Here is a 26285-nt window from a genome sequence, read left to right as displayed (position 1 = left end):
CAAATCTTCTGTAGTCGCAATGAATCCCAAAAATTCCATCTCCGTCTGGTGAAATAAATACTTTTACAATTTGGCATATAATCCTCGCTTGCATAGTTTCTCCAAGACCAAACAAACATGCTCCTCATGCTCTTCCTCGTTTTTAGAGAATATTAGAATATCGTCCAAGTAGATGACAACAAAATCGTCGAGGTGTTCTCGAAAGATGTCATTCATCATATGTTAGAAAACCGCTGGAGCATTGGTAAGACCAAAAGGCATGACATTATATTCGAAATGACCATACCTTGTACGGAATGTTGTCTTCCACTCATCTCCTTCCTTGATTCATACGAGATTATAAGCTCCCCTTAGATCAATTTTTGTAAAGATCTTCGCACGTCCAAGTTGTTCTAAGAGACTAGAAATCAAGGGTAATGGGTAACGATTTTTCTTTGTTACCTTGTTGAGGCCTCGATAGTCCACACACATCCGTAATGATCCATCTTTCTTCTTCACAAATAAGATGGGTGCTCCAGCTGATGATTTTGAATGACGAATGAAATTCTTGGCTAGATTCTCATCAATGTACTTTCGTAACTCTGCCAACTCCGTTTGCGATAGATTGTAGATTGGGCCAAAAGATGGTTGTGCTCCTTCTTGCAAGTCTATGGCACAATCATATGGTTGGTGTTCTGGTAGTATGTCGGCGTTCTTCTTTTGAAACACGTCTTTAAAATCTTTATATTGCTCCGGTATACTTGCTGTTGAGATCTTCTCCTCGGTAGTTGGAGCCGCATAAATGACAAATGGAGTGCCTTCCTTAGATGATCTTATAAACGCTCTTGCTCCAATAAATAAGGATTTCTTTTTTCGAGGTTTTTTATTAGGTTTTTTCTTGGGTGGTTTTGTGGGAAAAGTCATCTTCCGCAACCTCCAATCTATCAATGGATTATGTTTTTCCAACCAAGAAAGACCAAGAATAATAGGATTTGATGGGGTTCTAATAATATTAAAAATAATATGACTACTATGGTCTTTAAACGTTACTTCTATAGGTTTTGATTCATGGGTGATGCTACAAGACAATAAAGGTCGCCCATCTATGACCTCAACATGAACAGGTTTTGATTTTTGTACTAAAGGGATCTTATGACGCTTTACAAATTCTTCATCTAAAAAACAAGCAGATGCTTCTGAGTCTAGTAGTGCTAAGGTTCTCAGTTTTTGAGGGCCGATAAACAGAGGGATTGTAAAACAAAGTGCAGGTTGGGCAGAAAGAAAGGAACCTGAATGTTGTTGGGATATTTCATTGTCCAGCCGCATGGTTCCTACTGTGGCTGGGCATCCTCGTTTTCCTGAACAAATACTCCCCTAGTCTTGACTATGCCTCGATTTTGCTTTTTGGGGCAGTTTCCGACTTTGTGGCCTTCTCCACCGCAATACAAGCATAAATTTTCCTCCATACGTCGCTTTTTTTCTTCTATAGTAAGAGATTTGATATGTACCACATCAATTTGCATGTCTTCCACCTCTGAATGCAAATTCACACCGCTTGCCGACATAGTTGGAGCATGACAAATTGTATGTTGTCTTGAGCGTTGGTCTTGACAACGTTGGAATAGGCGATTATCACACTTCATAGCTTGGCTAATGGCTTCATTGAGCGTTCGTGGATCAGGAAGAGTTAACAGCAAATCCTTCACATCATCTCTTAAACCCCAATAGAATTGACTCATCAACGCTTCTTCATCCCAATTGATGTCGCATACTAATTGCCTCAAATCCGAAGCATAGACTGATGTAGAACGCATCCCTTGTCGTAGCGACCGGATCTTTGTTGTAGCCCATCGAACCTTATCGTGTTCACCAAATGCTTCCGCAAATGCTTCCAAAAAGGTTTCGAAGTTGTTTAATATGGATGATCATTTCTCAAACAAAGGAGCAAACCATGATAGAGCTTGTCCCGTAAGTAAGGTTCCAACAAGCTCAACACGTGACTCCTCCGTTGGATATCGTTCGAGCTGTAAAACTGTTATCAACCTGATTTGATTGACGAATCCTCGAAACTTGGAATGTGTTCCATCAAACTTATCTGGAAGGCTAACTCGAGGCTCCTTATGTTGTAGAACTAGTGGTTCTTGTCAAACCTGAGGTAAAGTTGTTTCTCCAAGTGCCGAAATTTGAGGCTGGTGTAGTTTAGATTGTGCTATCCTAGATATTCCATCATTATGAAGCCTTGCCACCACTCCTTCAATCTCTGCAGTTCTTTGTGATAACGTAGCAAGGGCATTCATAATAGCATCTAACTTAGACTCCGAACTTTCTGTCATACTAATGTCTTGACCTTCGGCCATTCTAAAAGAAGGACAAAAATGACCCTATAAGAGGCAATATTGGTTTATAGGAGGGTAATCCACAACCTATAAAACGCCTTAAGAATTTCAAGAAGAGGGGTAATCCATTCTCTCCAAGAAGAATAAGACTCCAATATTGTAACAAAAGAAGTATCAGTTTAGAGAAAGGTAATCCGCAACCTCTAAAAAATGCTAGTATACCTTCAAGTAGAGGGGTAATCCACACTCTACTAAGAAAGAACTAGCTCTGATATTTCAAGTTAGTGCAATCTCGACAAATTGTCACGGACACAAAATACAGACTTGAAATCTAACAAGAAGTTCAAGAAGAAGTGGCAGAACTAGATTAAACAGATGAGTATAAGAACAACACCAGAAAGGTGAGCTAGAACTCCAAGAGATGTGTTGTCCTGACTGAAGAACTCTTCAGCCTCGATCCCTATATATACTCCTATTTAGGAAGCTTCTCGAGCTACTTCTATTAACTAGGAAGCTTCTAGAAGGTTCTAGAGGCTTCCTTTCTAGAAGGTTCTAGAAACTTCTCGAGCTACTTCTATTAACTAAGAAGCTTCTAGAAAGTTCCAGGGGATTCCTTTCTAGAAGCTTCTAGAAACTTCTCTTCTAAAAGGTTTCAGAGACTTCTTTTCTAGAAGCTTCTAGAAACTTCTCTCTAAAAGGTTCCAGAGGCTTCTCTTCTAGAAGGTTCCAGATGCTTGTTTTCTAGAAGATTTTAGAAACTTCTCTCTAGAAAGTTCTAAGGAATATGTTCCTAACACTTTTTGAATTTCGATTTGAGAATCATATAAGTTGACCTCAGCATTACAATAATTCAATGGCAATATCAACATCTCTTCAACACATACATTTGGAAGTAGAGGATATGCAAATTGATGTGATACGTTTTGAACATCTTATTGAACAAGAAAAGGCTCGTCATTGTTAGGAAGGATTGTGCTTATATTGTGGAGAAGCTAAGCACACTGCTCAACATTGCTCAAAGAAGCGACACAACTATAAATTGAGGAGTATGGCTATCAAAGAAGATAATATGTTGAAAAACAAGTTTATCCAGCTACAATAGAGATCGTGCGGCTAGAACCTTGTACAACACTTAGTGAACATTTTATTCTTTCTTCAAAATCCTCTCTTTATTTTACGATAAATGTTATTTCAGGATCTAAATATCACAAAGCCTCTGCCTTGTTAGATTCAGGAGCTTCAACAAGTTTCTTAGATGAAGAATTTTCTAAAAGACATAACATACTTTTAGTGAAGAAAACTAAATCTGTTCATGTAAAAGTCATAGATGGTCGTCCATTGTCTTTAGGAGATATTATTCATGAAATCCTTCCTATAGAAGTAGCAATTAATGGTCATAGTAGCATTATAATATATAATATCATTAAATCTCCCTCTAATCCAATCATTTTAGGTTTATCATAGCTAGAAAAATATAATCCTAAAATAGATTGGACTTCTTGTAGTTTTAAATTTTCTAAAAGTATAACTAAGAGCGTAGTTAATCAAGTAAAAAGTCATAAGTCTAGTACAATTAAACTTATATTTATAGGTGCAAGAGCTTTCTTGCATGCTGCAAAAGAAGGATCACCTTGTGTCATTTATGCCGCACTTATTTTTACTAGTGAAAAGATCCCAAGTGGCATTCTAAGCCAATATCAAGATTTTCAAGATGTATTTGAGAAGAAGAATGTGGATACTCTTTCTAAACATCGTTTCTATGACTACTCAATTGACCTTCAAGAAAGAGCACAACTGCCATTTGGACCAATCTACAATTTATCACAAAATGAGTTGGCTGAATTCAAGGAGTACATTGAAGAAAATCTAGCCAAGAACTTCATATGCCATTCCAAATCTCTAGCATGAGCTTCAATTTTATTTGTGAAGAAAAAAGATGGATCATTGTAGATGTGTGTCAATTATCGAGGACTCAACAAAATCACCATGGAGAATACGTATCCGCTACCTTTGATATCTAGACTCCTTGATCAGTTGAATCAAATTAAGATCTATATAAAAATAGATCTATAAAGAACATACAATCTGATACACATCAAAGAAGGAGATGAATGGAAGATTACGTTTTGAATAAGGTATTGACATTTTGAATACAACGTCATGCCTTTTGGACTTACAAATAGAGCAGCAGTATTTCAACATTTAATGAATGATGTCTTTCGGAAGGTTTAAGATGATTTTGTTGTATGTTATCTAGATGACATCTTAATCTATTCTAAGAACACAGATGAACATGAACTTTATGTTCATTGTGTCTTATAAAAACTAAGAGATGCGTGATTCTATGCCAAGATAGAAAAGTAAGTATTTTACACTACTCAAGTCGACTTCTTGGGATACATCATTTCAAATGATGGACTTATGATGGATTCTAAGAAAGTTCAAGCTATTATGGATTGGAAGATGTCCAATGCTTTTTAGGATTTGCCAACTACTACCCGATCTTCATCAAAGATTTCTCTCAAGTTGCAACTCTACTTACACGTTTGACTTGTAAAGACAGACTTCAATGGAATCTAGAAGCAGAAGTAGCATTTGAAGCTTTGAAGACAACCTTTGTTTCTGCACCAATCTTATATTGCATCAATTTTTCTAAGCCATTTTTTATAGAAATAGATGCATCAAACTTTACTTTGGATGTCGTATTGTCACAAATGGAAACAAATGATAAACTTCACCCAATAGCTTTTCATTCCAAAAAAATTTCAGCAGTCAAGATCAACTATGAGATCTTTAAGAAAGAACTTCTTGCAATCGTGGATTCATTTCAAGAATGGTGTCATTATCTAGAAGGTGCTCCTAGTCCAATCATCATGTATACAAATCACAAGAATCTTGAATATTTTATATCAACACGTGTTTTGAATTGTCGCTAAGCCCATTGAAGTATGTCTTTGTTAAGATTTGAATTCAAGATCACTTATCAACCAGGAAAACAACCAAGTTTGTTAGATGCACTCTTTAGACAATCTTAACTTGCATCAAAGAAAGGAGATGTTACTTTTGATTAGCAATGGACAATTCTCTTGAAGCCATAGCATCTTCATCTTTGAGCAATGAAATCAACACTAACTATTGATTCAACTTTCATTAAGCAAGTTTAGTCAAGTATGTCTTCTGATCTTCTTATTTGTGATATTAAGGGAAATCCTTCAAAACCTCATGATAATTCCAAGTTTGAATTCAAGAACAATCTACTATATTTCGAGAAATGCCTATATGTTCTAGAAGGTGAAGCTCAATTACATATTCTTCAAGCTCGTCATGACTTTCCAACAGCAAGACATTTTAGGTAAAATAAAACTTTGGAACTAATATCCAAGGATTTTTAGTCACTTCAAATGTAGAAGGCAGTCAAAGATCTTGTGATGTTTGCTCAAGATCAAAAATTCATTGTCATCGATCTTATAGACTTCTTTAGCCATTATTCATTCCAAAACAACCATGGTCTTCTGTTTCTATGGATTTCACCACGGATCTTCCAATCTCAAGTTCTTATGACTCTATATTCATGATAGTAGATCGTTTTACTAAGATGGCATATTTTGTACTATGTACAAAATCTATTACAGGTGAAGAAACAACTAAGCTCTTTCTTGACAATATCTATTGCTATCATAGATTACCCAAAGATATTATATTAGATAAGGGAATTCAGTTTGTATCAAGATTTTGGCAGACTCTTTTTAAGATTCTAAAAGTATATATAAAACTATCTTTGGCATTCAATCCTCAAATTAATAGACAAACGGAGCGTGTTAATCAAGTTTTGGAGTAGTATTTAAGATGTACCATCAACTACCAATAAGATGATTGGACAAATTTTTTGTCATTGGCAGAGTTTGTTTATAATAATACAATACATTCTTTCACAAAACAAACACCTTTTTTTGCTAATTATGATTATTATCCATGACTTGATACTTTTGACTTTTCAAAAGTTGATAATCTTGTGGCAAAAGATTTGATAAACCATTTGTCAGAGCTACATGCAACAATGAAGGCATGGTTAAACGAAGGTCAAGAACAACAAAAAAATCAATGCGGATGTCTATCGAAAGGAACAACCATCATTCCACATGAGTGATAAGATATGGTTACTTCATTGCAATATAAAGACCACTCGTCCTTGCAACAAGTTGGACTATTAAAGGCTTGGACTATTTTCTATTTCTGTACAAATCAATCCAATTGCATATCATTTATGCCTACTGGAGTTAATAAAAATCCATCCAATATTCTATGTATCTCTTCTTGAACCATACAAGACAATGGACATACCAAGAAGAAGACAAGCTCCACCACCTCATGTAGAAGTGGACAATAATAAAGAGTTTAAAGTGGAAGAAGTCTTAGATTCAAGGTGGTACCAAAATAAATTAGAATATCTTGTCCATTGGTGTGGATATGATATTAGTGAATGCACATGGGAGCTAATAAAGAATCTTGTAAAAGCAAAAAAGGCAGTGGAGGCTTTTCATTGATGACATCCATCAAAATCAAGATAAAAATCTTCCTTATAAAAGAAACAAGATCTAAGCAAGATAACATTCTACTTTCAATCCTTGTTTATAGCTTCTTTGTGGTTGTGATGCTGAGGAGATGGATAACCAACAACCAGTGGATTCGAGTTAAGACCCTTTATTTGTTGACCTATTGGACAAGACATTACGATTGTCACAACCTTCAAGACAACTTAATCAAGATGAAGATCCTTAAGAACAACATGTTTTTCCTTGAATAGATGGTGAGATATAATGTGTTTGATATCACGACCTTAGAAAGGACTCCCGATGTTTGGTGATTTTACTAGAGATAGGAACAAGTCCTGACGGTGTTTCAAATATTTTATTTAAAAGAAGTTATGAAGGCCTCTACAACGATCAAATAATTGGATGGTCTTCTCACCCTTGTATGGGACACTATCGATGGTTGAAAGGCCCTATCAATCATCTTCAAAGAGAACAAAGATCAGAGTATGTGGCAAATATAATTTGTCGCATCTTAGACTTCTTCGACATGTGATCACCGATCCTCATGGAACTCGTCCCTAGAAGGGGGGATAATATTACAGACATATATTTACTATAATTGTTATTTAGGTGATATGAATAGATAGAAGTAGATAAAAAAATATTAATTTCATAATATCTTCTAGAGTAGCTTCATAGAAGCTTTATAGACGTTGCTTTGACTTTATATGTGTTTATACTTGATTGGTAGGTTAGAAACTTGGTCAACAAGTTAATCATGTACCACGCATATTGGTAGCTTATAGAACAAGCTACCTATGTGGTGCCTACATAGAAAACTTGCCTTGCAAGTTAAGATACATGTTGTACAAAGTCAACACGTTTTTGAAGGTCCTATAGAACGTCACCTCGTAGCTCCTAGGTAGATAGTATATATACATGCAAGAGTGAAGCCTTCTTCACTCTTCTCAACTCCTTTCTTGCTTCTAGTCTAGTTTCAAAGATCTCTAGTTTTCTTGTCTTTTGACAATAACCATTTTAGTTTCTTTCTTAATATACATATTTAGTTATTTCTATTTTGTCATCTTTCTTTGAAAAAAGTTTCACTTATTAATTTTTTTTTTAAAGTTCTTGTCCCTTATACTTAGAAGAGACAAATATAATTATTTCACATAAAGATGAGGTCAAAAGAAAAGAATCTTAGCTCAAGGAATGTCACAATACTTTGGATAAGAAAGATCCCACATAATCAATCAACTTCAAATATACCAAGAGGACCATCGAGCTTTGTTGGAATATGACCATCATTTCCTATACCTAGATTTGGACAACACAAAAATATATAATCATTTTATTTCTATACATATAGAAGGTCTAATTACATTGCGTTAAATCGCTCACAAAATCAATACTACAACCTCATCATCAATCATATAAAAAGGAATACTTATGGAAGATATGTTGATAACAAAAGTAAAGCCAATCTCATCAAATACCAAAATGGGAATTGATATGTTGACTCAAGAGCTTGCAATCACTTTATTAGAGAAGTCTCAAATCTCTAGCTAATAGATGAACAAACTCTGAGTAGAGCAATGAAAAGTATAGATGAAAAATCATATAAGATCGAAGTTGCTAAGTTTACAAATATATCATTTGGATCTGATTCAATAAATCTATATAATGTTTTATATGTGCCAGCTTTAAATTATAACTTGATCTTAGTTAGATCATTAATAGATAATAGAAAAATAGTATTCAAAATAATAAATATTTAATATTAGATAAAAAATAAAATAGAAATTTAATAGCCACATAAATAAGAAACAAAGAAAAAAGACTATCAATTTTATGACAAGACAACTAATCCAAAAATCATTGAAGCAAATTTAATAATAATAGAAGAAAATACATAACTATGGCACAAAAAGTTTGGGTACTTATATTATGGTAGATTAGAGCACTTGTCACAAGCTCACTACGTAAAAGAATTTTCACTAATCAATACATGTCAAGAAGCATACAAAGATTGTTTCATGGAATGACAACATCAAGAAAAAACTCTAAAAACCTCACCACATTGTGCTGAAAAAGGTACTACAACTCATACATTTTGAATCAATAAGATCCATGAGAATACCATCTTATGAAGATTCTAAGTACTTTTTAGTATTTGCAAATAATAACTCTTAAAAGAATTAGGTATATTTTTTGTAAAGTAAAGATGAAATATTGAAAAAAATTAGAGAATTTAAAATATAAATAAAAAAAGAAAAGAAATAGGGAAAAAAATAATATACTTAAGAATAGATGGAAGAGGAGAATATCTATTGCAAGAATTCAACACATTCTTAATACACCATAGAATAAATATGTAACTTACCATGGTGCATATTCTACAACAAGATAGAGTTAAGAAATAGAAAAATCAAACAATAATAGAAATGGAATACTTAATGTTGATAGCATGCAGACTATTAGCTTACTTGTGGATAAAATCTATCTATTTTCCTAATTATCTAGTAAATCTTAGCTCCACTATAACAAACTAAGATAAAACTCTAGATTAGTTCATTAGCAAGACCAAATTATATGTAGACTATTTACAAGTCTTTAGATCTGTTGTCTATTTCTACATCCTAAAAAAAATAGGACAAATTGAAGAAAGTAAAACAATCAAATGGACATTCTTAAGGTATGATGATCAAACAAAAGCCTATAGAGTATTTAATTTGATATATTACAAGATCCAAATTAATTGATACATAATATTTGATGAAATTCTAATAAGTTTTGATTATATAACTATAAATTTAATCCTAATAAAAGAATTATAAATATTTCTAAAGATTGATTTATCACCCAAAAATACATATGATACAACAAATTAACAAATGGATGACAAAACCTCCATCACTAAGAATTCCAATTTTGGAGAAGAAAAAAAAACACAAATCCTTTATCAACTCGAATGGACAGTTTGAGTTTGTTTAGAAGACAATACTTAGGCGTGCTTTTCAACATGCAACCATAGAACAAGATTATCAACAAAGATATCCTATTCAAAACATAAAATCTAATATAAAATTAAAAGATAATTATATGCTTATAATTGAAACAACTTCTACACCAAAGAACTATGAAGAAATAATTCAATACACTAGATGGCAAGAAGCAATGGAATAAGAAGTGGAATCTAAGAAAAAAAATAGTACTTAGATTTTGATAGACTTATCCAAAGGTAAAACTCTAATATCAGCTAAGTAGATCTTCAAAATGAAGTTTGGACCTAGTAGTAATGTTAAGAAATGAAAATTGGCTTGGTTTGATTAAGTTTGAAAATTAGCTTGCTTTGATTAAATTGACACAAATTTACAAGACCAAAATAGCCAAAAAAGTAATGAAGATCTTAACATATATTTTACAATTTGAAATCATAACTATACCATAGTATTACTCTATGTGGAAGATATTATTGTTATAAAAGATAATATTATTCATATTCAAATATTTAAGGATAAATTAATGAACAACTTTGAAATGACACATTTATAGGATACAAAACTTTATTTGGAGATTGAACTAAAATATACTAATGAAAGAGATTTATTTCTATTAATGATACTATATTTAGATCTTATTGGATAAATTTAGATTGATTTAGTACAAATCTTTTTTTAGTACCAATAGATTCAAAATCTAAATTATGAAGAAAAATTAAAATACCTATGATTGATCATAAGCTATACCAAAGCTTTATAAGGAAGCTACCATATACAATCATAAGTCCTTATGACATCCAAATTGCAATGGGCAAGGTATTGAGGTACATGTATAACCTCCAATTCATTCATCTAATTGTAATAAAGAAAACACTACAATACCTCAAGGGTACCATAGACCATGGAATATTTTATTCTTCCAATGACAAAAGATGATTCTTTACCTTTGCTAATACAGATTGAGTATGTTGACTTCTACAAATCAACATCAAATATATTCTATAAAATAGGATTAGCACCTCTAGCATAGTCAAGGAAGCTTCAATCATCGTTTGCACTTTCGTTGACAAAAGTTGAATATTACATTCTCTCAAAAATCACCCGCAACATTATATACTTCTACAGACTATTTAAAAAACTTCACCTAGATGATAAACATTCAATATCATTTTAGTTTAAAATCCAATCTTGCACCATAGAACAAAGCATATAGAACTAAATCATCATCACATTAGAGATAAGCATCATGGAACAATTGAAATAAGATACATTCCTACATATTTACAAGTTGATATTTTTACAAAGGCTTTAGAACCAATTGAATGTATTGAAAATAAAAATTGGATAGACTAAAAATAGTAACAAGGTAGATATACAAAAAGGGAGAATTCAATCCTAGATTGTCTAAACTTGTCTTTTTAATTGAAGGTACTCATTTGCCTTGTTCCAAATTCTAAATTTTTTGAATTCTGCTCTCCAAAATCCTTGAACTTGTTTCATACATTCTAACCAAGACATAAAGATTCCTATGCTACAACCACAACGCTCAACATAAAACTTCGGAGAGTGTCTTTGACAAAATCCCAGCTCCCAGCAACTCTGTTGATTGCAACACCAAAAAAACATCAATAGCTCTTTCATTGTTCCTTTGCAATACGGATACCAACAACCAAGAGAGCAAGAGATTGAAGAACTTGCAAACTCGTTGTAGAATCACAACAATAAGCCAGACCGAAAGAAGCAAGACCTAGTATTAAACACAACCAACAAAAGATCAATCGCTAACATGGCGGTAACATGAACTGAAAGAGAAAAAATGGAAACAAAATCGTGAATGTCTCACCAGTGGTAAATCATCAATTACATACTCAAGCTGCTCAAGAGCATTGGTTGAAGCGAAATGGTAATGTGCCATCGCGAGAAGGAATAATGAATGCAGATTGAGGGGAAGTGTTGGCAATACCCAACCTGCATTCCTCATCCCTTGACAACATCACTTCCAAATATACACCTCGTCTGACGCTCAATGAAGTCCCTTCCTTCTCGCTCCACGACGACAGCCAAGTCACTTTGTGTTCGCTCTACATAAACAACAATGATAAATCATCCCACTCACTTCACGTCAACTGCAACAATGACGTCACCTCATCTCGCTTAGGTGAAAACTCTTTTACTGCGTACTGCGGCTAGGATACCCACCATGTATAAAAACATCGTGTCTTCTAATGGAAAAAGCACTCGTGTACATTAGCAACATCCACACACTCAGCAAAATGTACGATGTGCGTGAGGGTGGTTTAGGGTAATATGGGAGTAATAAATGATCCCAATAGAAGGCGAACATAACGGATCATAACCCACATGAGGATTCATTACTTGGGTATTGTGAAACAGAGAAAAGGCTCATGGGAACATTCACACCAGCGACGCAGAGTGCATGATCAGCCTTATACAGATTGCCTAACAGTTGCCGCTGCGAAATAGTTACAATTCCATCTAATTTCTAACTAGGAAGGCATGCACGACTTTATTTCCTTACCCAATAGCATGACATGCTCCTTCTAATTTTGTCAAGCACGTCGCCCCCTCTTCGTGGAAAAGGTCCCCAGGGCACACCTTGCAAATAATGAGCCCTTCAAGGATCCGTTATCGTCCACTTTGCCCGAATTCATTTCTCCAGCAGTAAAATATGATCGAATCAATTAGGTTTTCATGTCCGTGCCTCTCTTTGCACAATCCTCTTCAGTTGCTGTTCCACAGTTGGATCTAAATCCACGTAAGAAATACGTAGAAGAACAACAGGAGTTGGAATTCTCAGCCATCCGCGAGGAAATTTTTCCAACCAAAATTGAAAAAAATTCAAAATTTCACGGCGCAAGCCTTTGAATGCAGTCAACAACTCCATGCACAAGGGCCGCGGTCTCGGGGAAGCAACGGAGGGTGCGCTGTCTCGGATGGTTTTTTAAAGAAAAGAATTCGCATTGCTTAGCAAAATTTTCTTTGGAATCTCCATAATAGAACACCTCCCCACACTTCTCCAAAAGTACTGCTACCAAATTCATAGTTTACCACATGTTCATGAAATTCCTGCCACAGCTTGTGCATTTGCCAATTGCTACAAATAGCCCCGTCTCCGTAGGTCCCTTCTTCTGAAAATCTCACAATCTCTCCACAGCTTGGTTTCAGATTCGCGAAGCTGGCTGTGTGCCAGAGGAGTTCGCAGCGTCGTTGGTGGTAGATGGTTCGAGTTCTGAGAATAGTGCGAATGGTTTCGGAGTGACTTCTCACTCATGGAGGACATGGATGCGTTGGTGAGAGGGGTGATGCTGCAGAATCCGGGGGTGGGGCTCGGATCTATCAGGTTTCTGGGATCGGAATGGGTGTGGGTTGCGATTCTAGCTACCGTTGTGATTGCGGTCTTCTCACTGACGAGGGTGAGTGTTGTGAGCGTGGGCTGGTCATGGGGAGCCAAGCCGGGCCATGTGCGACTGCGGCTGCTCTCGTTCTCCTCCATGTCCGATGGCAGCATTGTCACTGCAAGCGGGATGTTCAGTGCCAAAATGTTGAGCTGCTCCTCAGATTCCTGCAACGAAGCTGCTTCGAACTCCTCGACTTGTGCATCGGAAGCCGCCAGCAAAGTGGCTGCGGAAATGTTCTTCATCTTCGAGAAGAAGACTTCGCCATGCTCCCTGCTGCCCAAGAAGGAACCCTTCGCTGGTCGCGTTCTCTCTGAGAAGGTATTTTTCCTGTTCGTCATGGCTTGATTCCCGCGAGGTGTACGATGTTTTCAATACCCACTTCGTTGAACAAAGCCGAATGAGCTCTTCTAGCAATGTCCCTCTAACAGCCACACATTTCCAATAGTTCCCTGGAATATAGGACGACAGAAATCGGCGCATTCCTAGGCATACAGTGTATCCGAGGCCGAGGCGTTAAAATTGATACAGCATTTTCTTCGTAGGGTAATTCCTCCGAATTCGAACTCTCAATCAGATTGCGGCCATGATTCCGTCATTTTCTTTCTCCCCCCTGAATTCAGGCTACGGAAAATGAGTACAAGGTGTTTCCCTCAAGTGCCGATAAGAGCGACAGTCTTGCTTAAGGGGGTGCGGTTGTTCTTGTGCACAGATTGTTTTAAGGCGAACAAAATCTGCGGGCTCTCGGACGATCGCAGACAAATCCTTGTTAGTTCCTCTTCAACGCATTGGAAGTACGGCACCGGTTGTGAAGCGCGAGGGAGTCGACTGGGATGTGTCGCCAGCTTTCCTCCCATCTCGTAATGCCGATTACATCTTACTCTTCTGGGCGCAATCTCTCACGGAGCCCTTCGCATGCACAGCTCCTCCCTCTCTCTCATGTACAGTCTCTAAACCTTCGTCTTATGAATGGGATCCTCTCTTGAAGCTTAGAATACGCGACGCCGTCTTCAGTGACCGTCACCCTGTCTACCAATTGGGAGAAACAGGATCCCTAATCAGAACAAGCCGGGCGAACGATGTAGTCAGATTATGGGACAGTAAGACCGAATCCACTCTGAAGATGCTTCACCTCCCGAACAGATTCTCCGGCGTGATCACTGTTTTTGATGTGAATTGGGAGCCGAAAGTTGCCGTTCTCGGAAACGTCGGGGGATTGGTCTGCATTGCAAATCTCGTGTGTCCCACATTCGAGAAGATCTACCAGACATACCACTCCGTGATGCAGTGCGTCCACTTGGACAGAAGCGAAGCATCCAATACATTGTTTACAGGTCCATCCTCGACCACCGTCACCTTTACACTGCATTTTTATCACCAACTGGAGCAACTGTAACCATTCCATTTGTATGTGTTCATTGTGCCTAACATGTGTAGGTTTTGTGTATCAGGCGGACCAGTAACGGCCAATCCTGGGTGCACCGTTTCGTTGTGGGATAGGAGGGCGAACAGCAGGCAAATGTCACTCAACTTGAGCTCCGCTAGCACCTTTTACGGTATCGGATCCCAAGATCACGAGCTCTACGTGCGAGACGGAGCCGTCTCGCTCGTTGTTCACGACGTGAGAATGCTGAGTCCGTCCTGCTTGAGGAGAGTTCCATGTGACTTGAGCTACGAAAGCGCTTCAAACCACAGATGGAGGGATGTTGCCGTGGCTGTCAAGGCCGCGAACGGAGATGTCGATGCAGAATTCTGGAACTACCAAGCTGCTAACGTAGGGAAGACCACCTCGGTGACTTGCGTGGGCAGCGTTGTTGCAGCCTTGAGCCGCAACCTCACCGTTAAGTCACCATCCATGTGAAAACCCTCACAGATGGCAGCAAACCTCTTCTTTTTCTGTTAGGGCTGACTCTTCATCTCACTGCTCTGCCATCGTACTGCTCCCATCCAAGCCTCACGATACCAGTATCGATCGCAAGTTGAACACAGGAACCTTAGTTATTCGACACTCACTCGGGTTGTAGCCTCGAGACGATGTTTCGCCCCACCCCATCAATTAGCAGTGGGTAAAGGTGTGATTCTCGCACACCTGGAGGCTGTGAACTTCCTTGGGCTTCCAGTAGGGGGATGGATTGATAGCAAGTTTTTCCCTCAGGAGCTGTTTCTACGACGACCGGTCTTCGATTCAGTCGGCAAATTGCTCCGGTGGATGTTTGTAATGAACACCGACGACGAGTCATCTCCCTTGTTCTGTCGTAGACGTCATCAGGCCCATGAAAAGTCAGCTCCCTGGCGATGGAGGGACGTTTGCAGCTCAACATCTCCACCGCACCGTCTTTCCTGTTCCTGCAACACCAGAATCTCTTGTGCAGCAAACCTTTCAATCCATTCCGTTCATGTGTTTCTTCAGACTTCTACTGCCGGAGTCTTTCCATCTGTGTGTTTGCTTCTTCTTCTCCAATCATGTTTCGTGTTACCTCGTCGGTGAGCTTCAAAGTTCAGTGACCAGTGGCGATGGCGATGGCGGCATTTCCGAGGCTGCAAAACGACGTCCAGTTTGAAGCCGAAACCCAAACTCTGGGTACCAATTGGAGTATTTTCCCTTGATTTTTGTTTTCAGGAGGGATAATTGATAGCACGCTTTGTTTTTCATTAATGATTTATTTATTTATTTTAGAGGTGTCACAAATTCATTCTTATATTATTATTACCAGTATAGACTGTACTTGTGATTGAGTTTTGATCTCCCAATTTAGAATTTCAAAAAACATAGGTTCGATAGTTTTCAACCTAACACTCAGCTAGGTGAACATATTCCTGAATTGTCTACAACGAAATTTCTAGTCTTAAATTGAAATCAAATTTTTTTGACCTAAACTTGAATTCCAGTAGTGATCTTCCACTTTCCCATTATTTTCACATCACATTGATTTACATTATCACCACATCCCCTTCAACTTTCAAAGCATGTTTCTTCCGATTCCGTGTAATCCATACATATCCTTCAAGCACTTGGTTATCAGGGAAGAAGCAATTTATTAATAAAGACTTCATAGGTTTGTGAATAAATAATATATTCGGGGGCAGTGAATCGACTTTTTGAGGAATGAAATCATTCACAAGTGGTGGTTTGACTAGTTTCCGAAATGTGGTTTGCCCTTCATTCAACGTTAATTAAGACTCACTGAATACGAATTTTAGTTTCATGAACCTCTTTTTTGTTAAGAAGTATTACACTATATATATATTTTTGGAAGATATTATGTCAGCCAGCCGACCTAGCTCAGTTGGTAGAGCGCGTGGCTTTTAACCACGTGGTCGTGGGTTCGAGTCCCACGGTCGGCGCAAGCAATTACACATCTCAGCGTTGTCTTGAAATCCTGAGCAGGATCTCTTTGTGGTTCACTTCAAATAAATTTTATGACTCAGTTGTGACAAACAGACTGCGCATGTGCTATTTGAAAAAGCTCAGCGTCAAAATTCCTCTTACGAAAGCGAAATATAACACCAGTAGGTCTCAGATTCGTCGGTGGTGCTCCTCTCTACAAGAGAAATCGCAGCCGAATTTCACGAGGCATGAAATACGAATCACACTGGACGAAAACTGAATGCATGGAAACCATTTTTGCCTACATTCTAATCTAGCAGTCTAGTTTCCCAATTGGGGAACCAATGAGCTATGAGCCCCCAGGGAGACCATTCCATCTATAACGATTGTGGCGAAGAGGATCGATATCATGAGCTAATTTAGTTAGATTATCTGAACGGCCTCCGTAGAGCGTTGCTACTCCCCATCATGCCAATCTCGCCACTCCTCGAGTAAGGTCTGTCGAACCGCATGATCGGTGGGAGTGTCTGAGCTGCCTTCCACTGCATTGTCGGTGGACTGAGCGAGAACTCACCAGAAGCTTGGAACTTCGAAACGGGGCTCACCAAACCTTCCACTACGTTCTTAGCGGGCAATGAAAGCCGCTTCCGGTTGGCTTGTCCGTTTCGAGAGATCGATTGGGAGTTCCCCGGCCTCTGCTTTGGTGTGCTCAGGGACCTCTCTTTCGCTTTAGACGACTTTATGGGTGTCATGTAGCTGGGTTGTCCTCCACTGGGGACGTTGCTATCTTTAGGCGCTAGCGCCGCTCGACCATGCGGTGGCCGTGGAGCTGATGACGCACCTCCGACTTCCTGGCCGCAGAATGGCACAAACAGACCATCACGCTGCTTGTACTCGCCTGTGGTGGAGGATTGAAGATAGGCGTGGCTTTCTCGGGACCTAGTTGGCGAAGATATACGTTTACTTCCGCGTACACTCACTTGATCCCGAGTGCTGCCGATGAAGCTGCCTCTGGAGCTACACTGCTTTGTAATCTTCGGCGCTGGAGGAGGGGATGTGCTGTCAGTTAAGCTCTCTGTTTCTGAGGTGAAATGAGGCTTTTCCTTAAAGCCACAGCTGTTAAGCCCGCGATTCTCCCAAGAACGTGCTGCCATCCACCGCTCTAGCCAACTCCACTCCCAGAGTTGGTTGTCTGGAGGGCCATGGTCTGAATACACTCCGCATTTTGGCTCTTCCTCAGTGATCCACTGTAATTTAAGAAAAATCCATCGATCAGTCATGGCACACAGTTAATAGATCCCTGACATGATTTCAACAATATGGACGAATGCCATCAGCTTGAGGAACATACTTGAAATTTGTTAGCATAGGCTAATGCTCGCTCACGCTTCATCACCGCTTCCTGCTTCTGTTGGATCTTGGCTTGCACATCTTCAACTGTCCCCGAGTCCGCGCACCAACCCCGCTGCCAGGATACAACACGAATGCATCATTCATTGAGCTGAATGTAGGTGACCTCTGCAATTATAGCAGTACTTAAAATCAGGTTGAATCAGTTTGATTAAAGAGTTTTTTTTACCTCGATGTCTAGGAGCATGGCTTTGCGACACCTGCGCTCTGAGATAGTGCGTTGCACAGCCTGACCCTCGGATGACTTCCTCACCCGACTAGCCCGGATTCGAGCTTGCACTCGAACCAAAGCTTGCATGCTCCGCAGGGTGATGGATGCTTGACGACGCACAATGTGGCCCCGCACTAGAGCCTGGAGCCTCACTAGGCCTTTCAATGCTCTTAACGCCCTTCTTGCCTACACGGGTGCACAAAAAATTATAAAAAGTCATAATAATGATTACATATTGTAAAAATAACCGAAAAATGAGTACTGCACTACCAGGGCATTTTGAAGGAGGTAATAAATTTAGTATTACAAATGACCAATATGTTACAAAAGTGATAAATTTTCAAATTAGAAGATTACTGCTTACCAAGAATGCTCGGAATGCCGTCTGGATGCGAAGAGCTGCCAAGTTTTCAAGGCTCATCTGCCGCTGCTTCGTAGAGATAAGCAGATAGTTATCTACTCTCTTCACCAAGTCTGCTAGTTTGAGCATTCCTTTGACGTCTTTGATAATTGTACCCTGGGCGTCCTTAATTGAACTATTGGAGGCGGTATCCACTGCATATGTCTTCCGTGCGGCCCTAGTTTGTTTCCTCTCGCCATCAGCTTGCTTCTGCACAACGCCACAACGCCTCAAAAATTCTAGCTCCGTTAAGAGTTGAAAACTCTCATAGAGTCAATGCACAGTAGAACTATAATGCTGCAACTTTCAGTTCATCTGATGACAATAGCCACCAACGTAAAGAATGAAACGCACCGCATGCATATCCCGGTGGTCCGGTGAACTTGGAGTCACCATCCTCTTCATTTTGGCAAGCGTCTTCAGAAGTTTCTTGGACGCGCCCATGATGTTTATTGCGCTTTTATCCTATCTCCTTGCTGGCGGGTGGAGGTAGTACAACTAATCGTGGCCGATCATCCGAAACACTGTCAGGACTTATACCTGGTAAGAATCCAATTCGCAGTTTAAATGTTAAGCATGTTCTTTTAAAAATCAAACAAAATATGCTACCAACCATTTAACTTAAAGCTGAGAGTAAACACTTCACCACTAGATAACTGTAAATGTTGTTTATTATCACAGTTGTTCTAGTGACGGAGCGCCTCAGGTATGAAGGGATCGAGTTTTCATTCGAGTATCAGAACTAGCCAGAGTTAATATGAACACGAGCACCTTCGCACTGAACTGGAGCAAATAATTGCAATCGTGCCTAACCACAAGGAGTGAAATAGCAACCACGAGCTCACAACATCACTGTCCCAAGGTTGCAACGACTCGAGGCTAAAGACCTTCAATCGCGGGAGCATTTGCATGTAATACCTTTCATAAGCACCAGGTAAACTCACGGAGCGAACAAAACTGACACTTCTCAGAGCAGATAATACATGTACAAAATAAGGAGGACACTTCTTAAGCAAATGAGTGAAGGCGCTAGCGACACAGATCCTTTCAATACTTCAATTGTACTGGAACAGAACCAAAACCAAAACCAAATAGACTCTGCGAGCGTGACCAAAGCCTCAATGCACAGCCGACTCTCCTGCAAACCACGACACTGGCAGCTCAAAATTTAAAATGAAGCTCCACCCACGTGCCACAGTGCGATCAGTGGTGTGCCTCAGACCCGCAAACTGCAGCCAAGTGAAAAACTCAAGCCCACTGGGCGATGTCCAGAGCTATCTCAGCAGGATACCAAGCGACCTACCCAGTAGACCAAACCGAATACTTCGTCCTCGCAACCAACTTCAAGTTCAGCAGTCCTCTCGAAAAAGACGCTATACTGGCGGCAGTTTGAATTGTTACAGTGGGTACTGTATCTTGCTAATGACGATGCTGCTGAACTTGTACTTACATTTTTCTTCTGCAGTGGGAGGGGGGGGGGGGGTCTGCAGGAGTATCGAAAACGAAAAGCTATGCTTTCCAATGCTGCTGCCGGGAGGCACGAGATGAAGGGGGCATTAGTCTGGGAAATGGGAGGAAAATTTGAATATGTGTGTGGCAGCAGGCACATGCGGGGGGGAGTTGTTGCAGAGCCTTGGAATGGCTGTTGGAGTCGAACGGGTTTCGAATCATTCCGTTACCCATAGACGTTGCGCTGTGCTTCGATGCCCCTCGCACGATTCCATCGCATGCGCAGTTCTGGCCCTGTCAGGTGTCTGCACCTTCCAAGAGGAGGTTTGTGGGGCGCTACGAGAATATACTTACTTGCGCATTTATTCATATTTGTGTTTATATCTTTATGAATAAATATTGATAATCCTCATTATGCTTCGCATTGCGCTTCCATGCAAATCAAACGGAAAAGGTGCTGGAGCGCGGAACTTTAATTTCACTGCTCCATGAGATGGAAGTGCAGCGATTCTTCGGCGACTTGCCTTGGGAACGTCGACAAACTGGCGGCCTGTGGAAGATACCACCGACACGGGCCGTGGAATTAGTTTGAAATTAGGGTTACGTCACCGAACATGCATCGGTAATGTCGTTGGGGAGGTTTGGCCTTCGCGCCTAAACCCCAACCGTGAAAGAAAAATCCGGCCAGAAACCCTCCCTTGTAAACATTAGCAAGTATTTTTACCTTAGTTCGCATTAAACAATTGCTAATTTATTCAAGACCTCATTTCTTAAGGTTAGGATTATCTTGTGTGTAATTTTTTTGGAAAGAAGGTAAGTGTATATGATTATGTAAGTCATTTTATATGTATGGGCATATATATATATATTTTTTACTTTTATTCTATTGTAAAAGAAATAAACAAAAAATGTATAAATAGAACATGTTTGAATCATTTTAGAAAGAATTTCAAAGATGTGAATACCATCATGTTTTTATCCTATTTATTTGTGATATAATATGTAATTATACTTTAAAAATATTTAATTATAAGGAGATTTATATGTAGAAGCCCACTTTGAAATGTTATGGTTCAAAAGCTTCATTAATGTTGCCTACTTGGTAAAGAAAAGTCCTCATTTGGACATATCATATAGTAATTAGAAGCCACAAAATAAATATTATTTATTTACTTTTTTTTATTTATGTTGTAAGTCTAAATATGTTAATTCATTTCTTGATTCAAATCATTATAAGAAGTATGATATATATATATATATATATAAATTTTTTTAAGCATTTTTTAACATCGCTTCTTGGATTCATTTCAAAAACCATATTTTAAGGATAATTTAATAGATTTTTTTTTTCTTTTGCAAACAACATTAATTTGTGTTGTGTAAGAAAAATATATATTTTATTTCATCTTTTCTATATATGACCTTTGAATTGATTATTTTGTCACAAACATATATATATATTTACTTAGATTAAAGGAATTAGATAGAAGTAAGTAGATTTAATAATATCTTATAGAGAAGCTTTATAAATGTAGATTTGATTTTATTTGTCTTTATAGGTAGTTGATAGGTTGAAAATTTGGCCAATAAGTTTTCTATAGAATATATATGTAGGAAATTTATCTTGTAAGGTACATACGTGTTGGAGGTCATATAAAACATTGCCACATGGCTCCTAATTAGATAGTATATATGGAAGTAAAAATAAAGTCTTTTCACTCTTATCAATGCATTTCTTGTTCTTAGTCTTATTTTTATGAATCTTTGGTCTTCTTGTTGTTAACAATAGTTATTTTAGTCTTAATATTATACCATCTTTTAGTGGTTATCTATACTATTTTAGTAATACAAGAATGTATTCATTCTTTGATTATTTGTAATTTATATTCTTGACAATTTGACAAGAGTTATATTTCACTATTCTTATTTTATTTTTAAAGTAAGTGGCTAAATACATAGATTCTCACACCTCAAGAATCTCAAGTATCCCTTCTATATTTTCACATAGGAACTATCCTTGTACTTGTTTCTCACAAATTGTGATTTTGTCAAAGTCATAGTTGATAATTTATCTTAGAAACTATCTTCATTTTATCTATTAATTTTATCTATCAATTTTATTTGTCAATAAACTTCACACATCTATAATTTTATTTTTTTTAACTCAGACTTCATACATTTATATCTTTATTAATTTCTTTTTGACTTCATCTTCCTCAACCTATACTTCAAACATTTATAACTTTGATTCTTCTTGCAACTCTTTAAAACTCAATACAAGACCAAAAATTATATGAAATGACATGCAAGCATGTCAATTTTAATCTCTTTATTATGATTTTCTTTTTGATACTAATAATATGATTTTGAAGCTATTTATATTTTTTTATAGTAATTTTCTACTAATACTATTTAAAACATAATAAAACTAATTTGTTTCTAACTACCATAACTATCAAAGGTGGTTTTAACTTCCTAAAGTAATTTAAACCACCTTATCTTTTGTACACATGGGCAGCTAACCACTTTGATTTTCTCACTTTCTTTTATTTTTTTACCTTATTTATACTTGCTTCTATAATTTGTTCTTCTATAATATCTTAACGTTATTAATTGTAATTTCTAAGATTAACAGTGGCTTACATCACGTCATTTGTTGTGTTTTGAAGGTTATAGGCTATCTATCTTTGAATTAATATTTTTTGTTTTCTTACATTGATTCTTTTGTTAAAAAGAGTAGACTATCTCTCTTAGTAGAAATTTTTATTTGATATTAAAACTTGCAAATTATCCTCTTTTAATTTTATTTGTAGATTTGTTAAAACTGTCTACTATAGAAATAGAAGGAAAAATTATAGATGCTATAATTGGTAGAAATAAAAATAGATTTGTATTTATTACAAATCTTTATAAACTTATCAATACTTTTAAGATGAAAATTTTATATTTTATCAATACAAATTATAGAGATATTATTCCTACATCTATCGAAGAAGTCAATAATGAAATTCAATCTCTACCCCAAAAAGTTGTGTAATTAAAAAAAGCATATAAATCAATCTTAAAATTGAATCTAAGAAGTCTTATTATTATTAATATAAAGGAAGCAAAGATTAATATGATGAAGAAATTCAATGGAACAAGATCTAAATTTCAAAGATTTATACAACAAGTTAAATCCTATCTTAAATTATATTGATAGATTATCAAGATATGTTGATATCAATATCTTGATAGATTTACTCAAATTATCAAGATATGTTGATATCAATATCTTGATAGATTTACTCAAGTTGGATTTATAGACACACTTCTATTTGAAAGTTCTTTATTTGGTATTTTATTTTAATTTTTTTTTAAAGATTTGTGTCTTTTATACAATATAAATTCATTCTTAAAAGTGTTTAAGAACCACATTTGGAGTAAGTGATCAAGAAAATGGTAGCAAAGACCAAAGTCTTATATCTAAAATAAAGATAATATTTAGCTATCATATATGCTACTGAATTTTAAAACCTTGCTTGTAATATGGACTGGAATGACAAAGTCTATATTAATTAATTTTGACATAAATTAAAAGACAATGTTAAAATTTTATTATTAATAATGTCAAAATAAAATTCATTGAAATAATTTATTATTCAAGCCATTATATGCAATAATTGAATTTTTGAAAGATGTCAAGAATAAAGATATGATTAGAGAAGAATAAATCAAGTTATGACAACAACTTCTAAGTTTTTAAAACTTATTCATTATAGCAAAAATCTATGCAAATTAATATGATATAATGCAAATATCTCCCTGAATAAAATAAGACTTAACATCATTAAGAAGAATTGTACTTATATTATAAAGAATCTTAGCATGCTACATATCATTGTCTAAAGAAGCAACAAAATGAAGATGTCTTAAAAAATAAGTTTATTCAACTAAAATAGGGAATATGTAGCTAAAATCTTTTGCAATATCAAGTAAAGGTCCTATTTTCTTTTTAAATCTCTCATCTTGCTTTATAATAAATATTCCTATAGAATCAAAAAAATTAAAAAGTCTCTACTTTATTAGATTTAAAAATCTTAGCTTATTTTATTGATAAATATTTAGTTAAAAATAATAATAATAAACATCCTTAATAAAAAAAAATTAAGTCCATACATATAAAAATCATAGATAGTAGTCTATTGTCTTTTGGAGATATTACCTATGAAAATATTTTATATAAAAGTGGTAACAAATGGTCATAATAGCATATCATTTAATGTTATTAGATCTCTTTTTAACTCAATTATTTAAAATTTATTATGACTAGAGAAGTATAATCTTTAAATAGCATAAATTTCTTATAATTTTAATTTTTTTATAGTATAATTCAAACTTTTTTTATTCAAGTAGAAAGTCACAAGTCTAATATATCCAAAACTTTATTGGTAGGTGCAAGAACTTTTATGCATGTTACAAAAAAATTATCATCTTTTGCTATTGAATATATATATATATATATATATATATATATATATATATATATATATGATAAAAAGACTTCAAGCAATATTTTGAGCTTACATAAAGATTGTCAAGTTATTTATTAGAAAAAAATTAAATATTTTTCTATATCATTGTTAATTTGATTATTCAATTGATCTTTAAGGACGAGCTCAACTTCCATTTGGAGTAATCTATGGCTTACTGCAAAATAAATTGGTTGCACTTAAGAAGTATGTTAATGAGAATCTTGCTAAAAACTTCATACACCATTAATATCTCAAGCTAAAATTCTTATCTTCTTAATAAAGAAAAAAAAAGTTGCTATAGATGTATATAGACTATCAAGAGCTCAACAAGATCACCATCAAAAATATGTATCTTTTACCTTTTATATCAAAATTTCTTCAGTAATTGAATCAAATAAAGAGTAATAAAAAAATAGATCTATAAAAAGTATAGAATTCAATAAGCATTAAAAAAAGAGATAAACAAAAGATTTCATTTTGAATCAGATATGAAAATTTTAAATATAATGTCATGTCTTTTGGACTCAAAAATGTATTAGTTATTTTGTAATGTCTTATTAATGATATTTTTAAAGAATTTTTAGATGATTTTTTATTTATTATTTAAAAAATATTTAAATCTATTCTAAGAATACAAAAGAATATGATTTTTTAAATTTTTAGTGTATTATAAAAACTTAAAAATATAGGACTATATGCCAAGATGAAAAAGTATATATTTCACATAACTTGAGTTCACTTTTTAGGATATATTTTTTTAAATGATGGCTTTATGATGGATCGTATAAAAATTTAGACTATTATATATTGAAAGGTTTCAAAATCAATAAAAGGTGACTAATATTTTTAAAGATTTATTAATTACTATTAAATCTTTATTAATATTAGAAATTATAATTAATAAAATAAATATATCATTTTATTAAGAAGGTATATTGTAAAAAAATATGAAATAGATTAGTATAAAAGAAGAAAGAAAAAAAAAAAAAAAAAAAAAAAAAAACTTGGTATAAAAAAAACTTGGTATAAAAAAAAAATAACTCATAGAAATAAGTTTAAATAAGATTAAGAAAAAATAAGAGAATGTAAAAAGAGAAAGGAGTTAGCCACCCATGTGATTAAAAGCCAATGTAGTTGAAACCACCTTTGATAATTATAATAGTTAGAAATAATATAGTTTTATTATATTTAAATAATATTAAAAGAAAATTATTATAAATAGCTATAAATAGCTTTAAAAGTATATTATAATTATAAAAAAAATCAAAATAAAGAAATTAAAATTGACATACTTTCATATCATTTTATCATATACTTTTGATCTATTATTAAGTTGTAAGGTTTACAAATGAAAGTTCACGAAGCTATAAATGTTTATAAATACAAGAAAATAAGAAATTTGAATATTAAATTGAAAAAGACAAAGAAGAAATGAAGTTCTTGAAGATATAGTTATTCTTAATGTAAGAGTTTTAAAGAATAAGTTAAAGAACACAAAACAAACTTAACCAATATATTTAGGATAGATTTAAGATTGAATTGTTTGATCTTGATTTTGATAAAAATAAGAAATCTAAGGATTTTAGATAAGAGCATGAATAGTTTCTATGTGAAAACATAAAAAAGATATCATATAATCTTTAAGGTATAAGAATCTAATTATTTATTTGGTGACCATGTTGGAAATATATTACTATTTTTGATAATT

General features: G+C 35.5%; 2 protein-coding genes and 1 non-coding gene across 4 annotated transcripts; 2 read left to right on the top strand and 1 right to left on the bottom strand.

The window, feature by feature from the left end:
• The first annotated feature begins 12662 nt into the window (after window positions 1-12662).
• On the top strand, window positions 12663-16142 carry LOC112291040 (uncharacterized). The gene is made up of 3 exons (XM_024537979.3): window positions 12663-13586; window positions 13978-14599; window positions 14717-16142. Exons 1-3 carry the CDS (start codon window positions 13140-13142, stop codon window positions 15124-15126), a joined length of 1479 nt encoding a protein of 492 aa, XP_024393747.1. The 5' UTR covers window positions 12663-13139; the 3' UTR covers window positions 15127-16142.
• A 395-nt stretch (window positions 16143-16537) lies between these two features.
• On the top strand, window positions 16538-16610 carry TRNAK-UUU (transfer RNA lysine (anticodon UUU)). Its single transcript has one exon. It is a non-coding gene; the product is annotated as a tRNA-Lys (tRNA).
• A 110-nt stretch (window positions 16611-16720) lies between these two features.
• LOC112291188 (protein IQ-DOMAIN 6) lies at window positions 16721-20073 on the bottom strand. 2 transcript variants are annotated; one of them, XM_024538293.3, is made up of 6 exons: window positions 19918-20073; window positions 18969-19154; window positions 18579-18824; window positions 18173-18400; window positions 17945-18058; window positions 16721-17840 (listed from the first exon to the last, which is right to left on the bottom strand). In XM_024538293.3, exons 2-6 carry the CDS (start codon window positions 19056-19058, stop codon window positions 17022-17024), a joined length of 1497 nt encoding a protein of 498 aa, XP_024394061.1. In that variant the 5' UTR covers window positions 19059-19154; window positions 19918-20073; the 3' UTR covers window positions 16721-17021. The 2 variants fall into 2 exon arrangements, with proteins under 2 accessions (XP_024394061.1, XP_024394060.1); XM_024538292.3 differs by lacking the exon at window positions 19918-20073 and adding an exon at window positions 19533-19873.
• Between the last annotated feature and the right edge of the window lie 6212 nt (window positions 20074-26285).

The sequence above is a fragment of the Physcomitrium patens genome, chromosome 14 (assembly GCF_059467195.1).
Source record: "Physcomitrium patens ecotype Gransden chromosome 14, ASM5946719v1, whole genome shotgun sequence".
NCBI classification, from domain to species: Eukaryota; Viridiplantae; Streptophyta; class Bryopsida; order Funariales; family Funariaceae; genus Physcomitrium; species Physcomitrium patens.
This window is presented reverse-complemented; position numbering and strand designations above follow the sequence as displayed.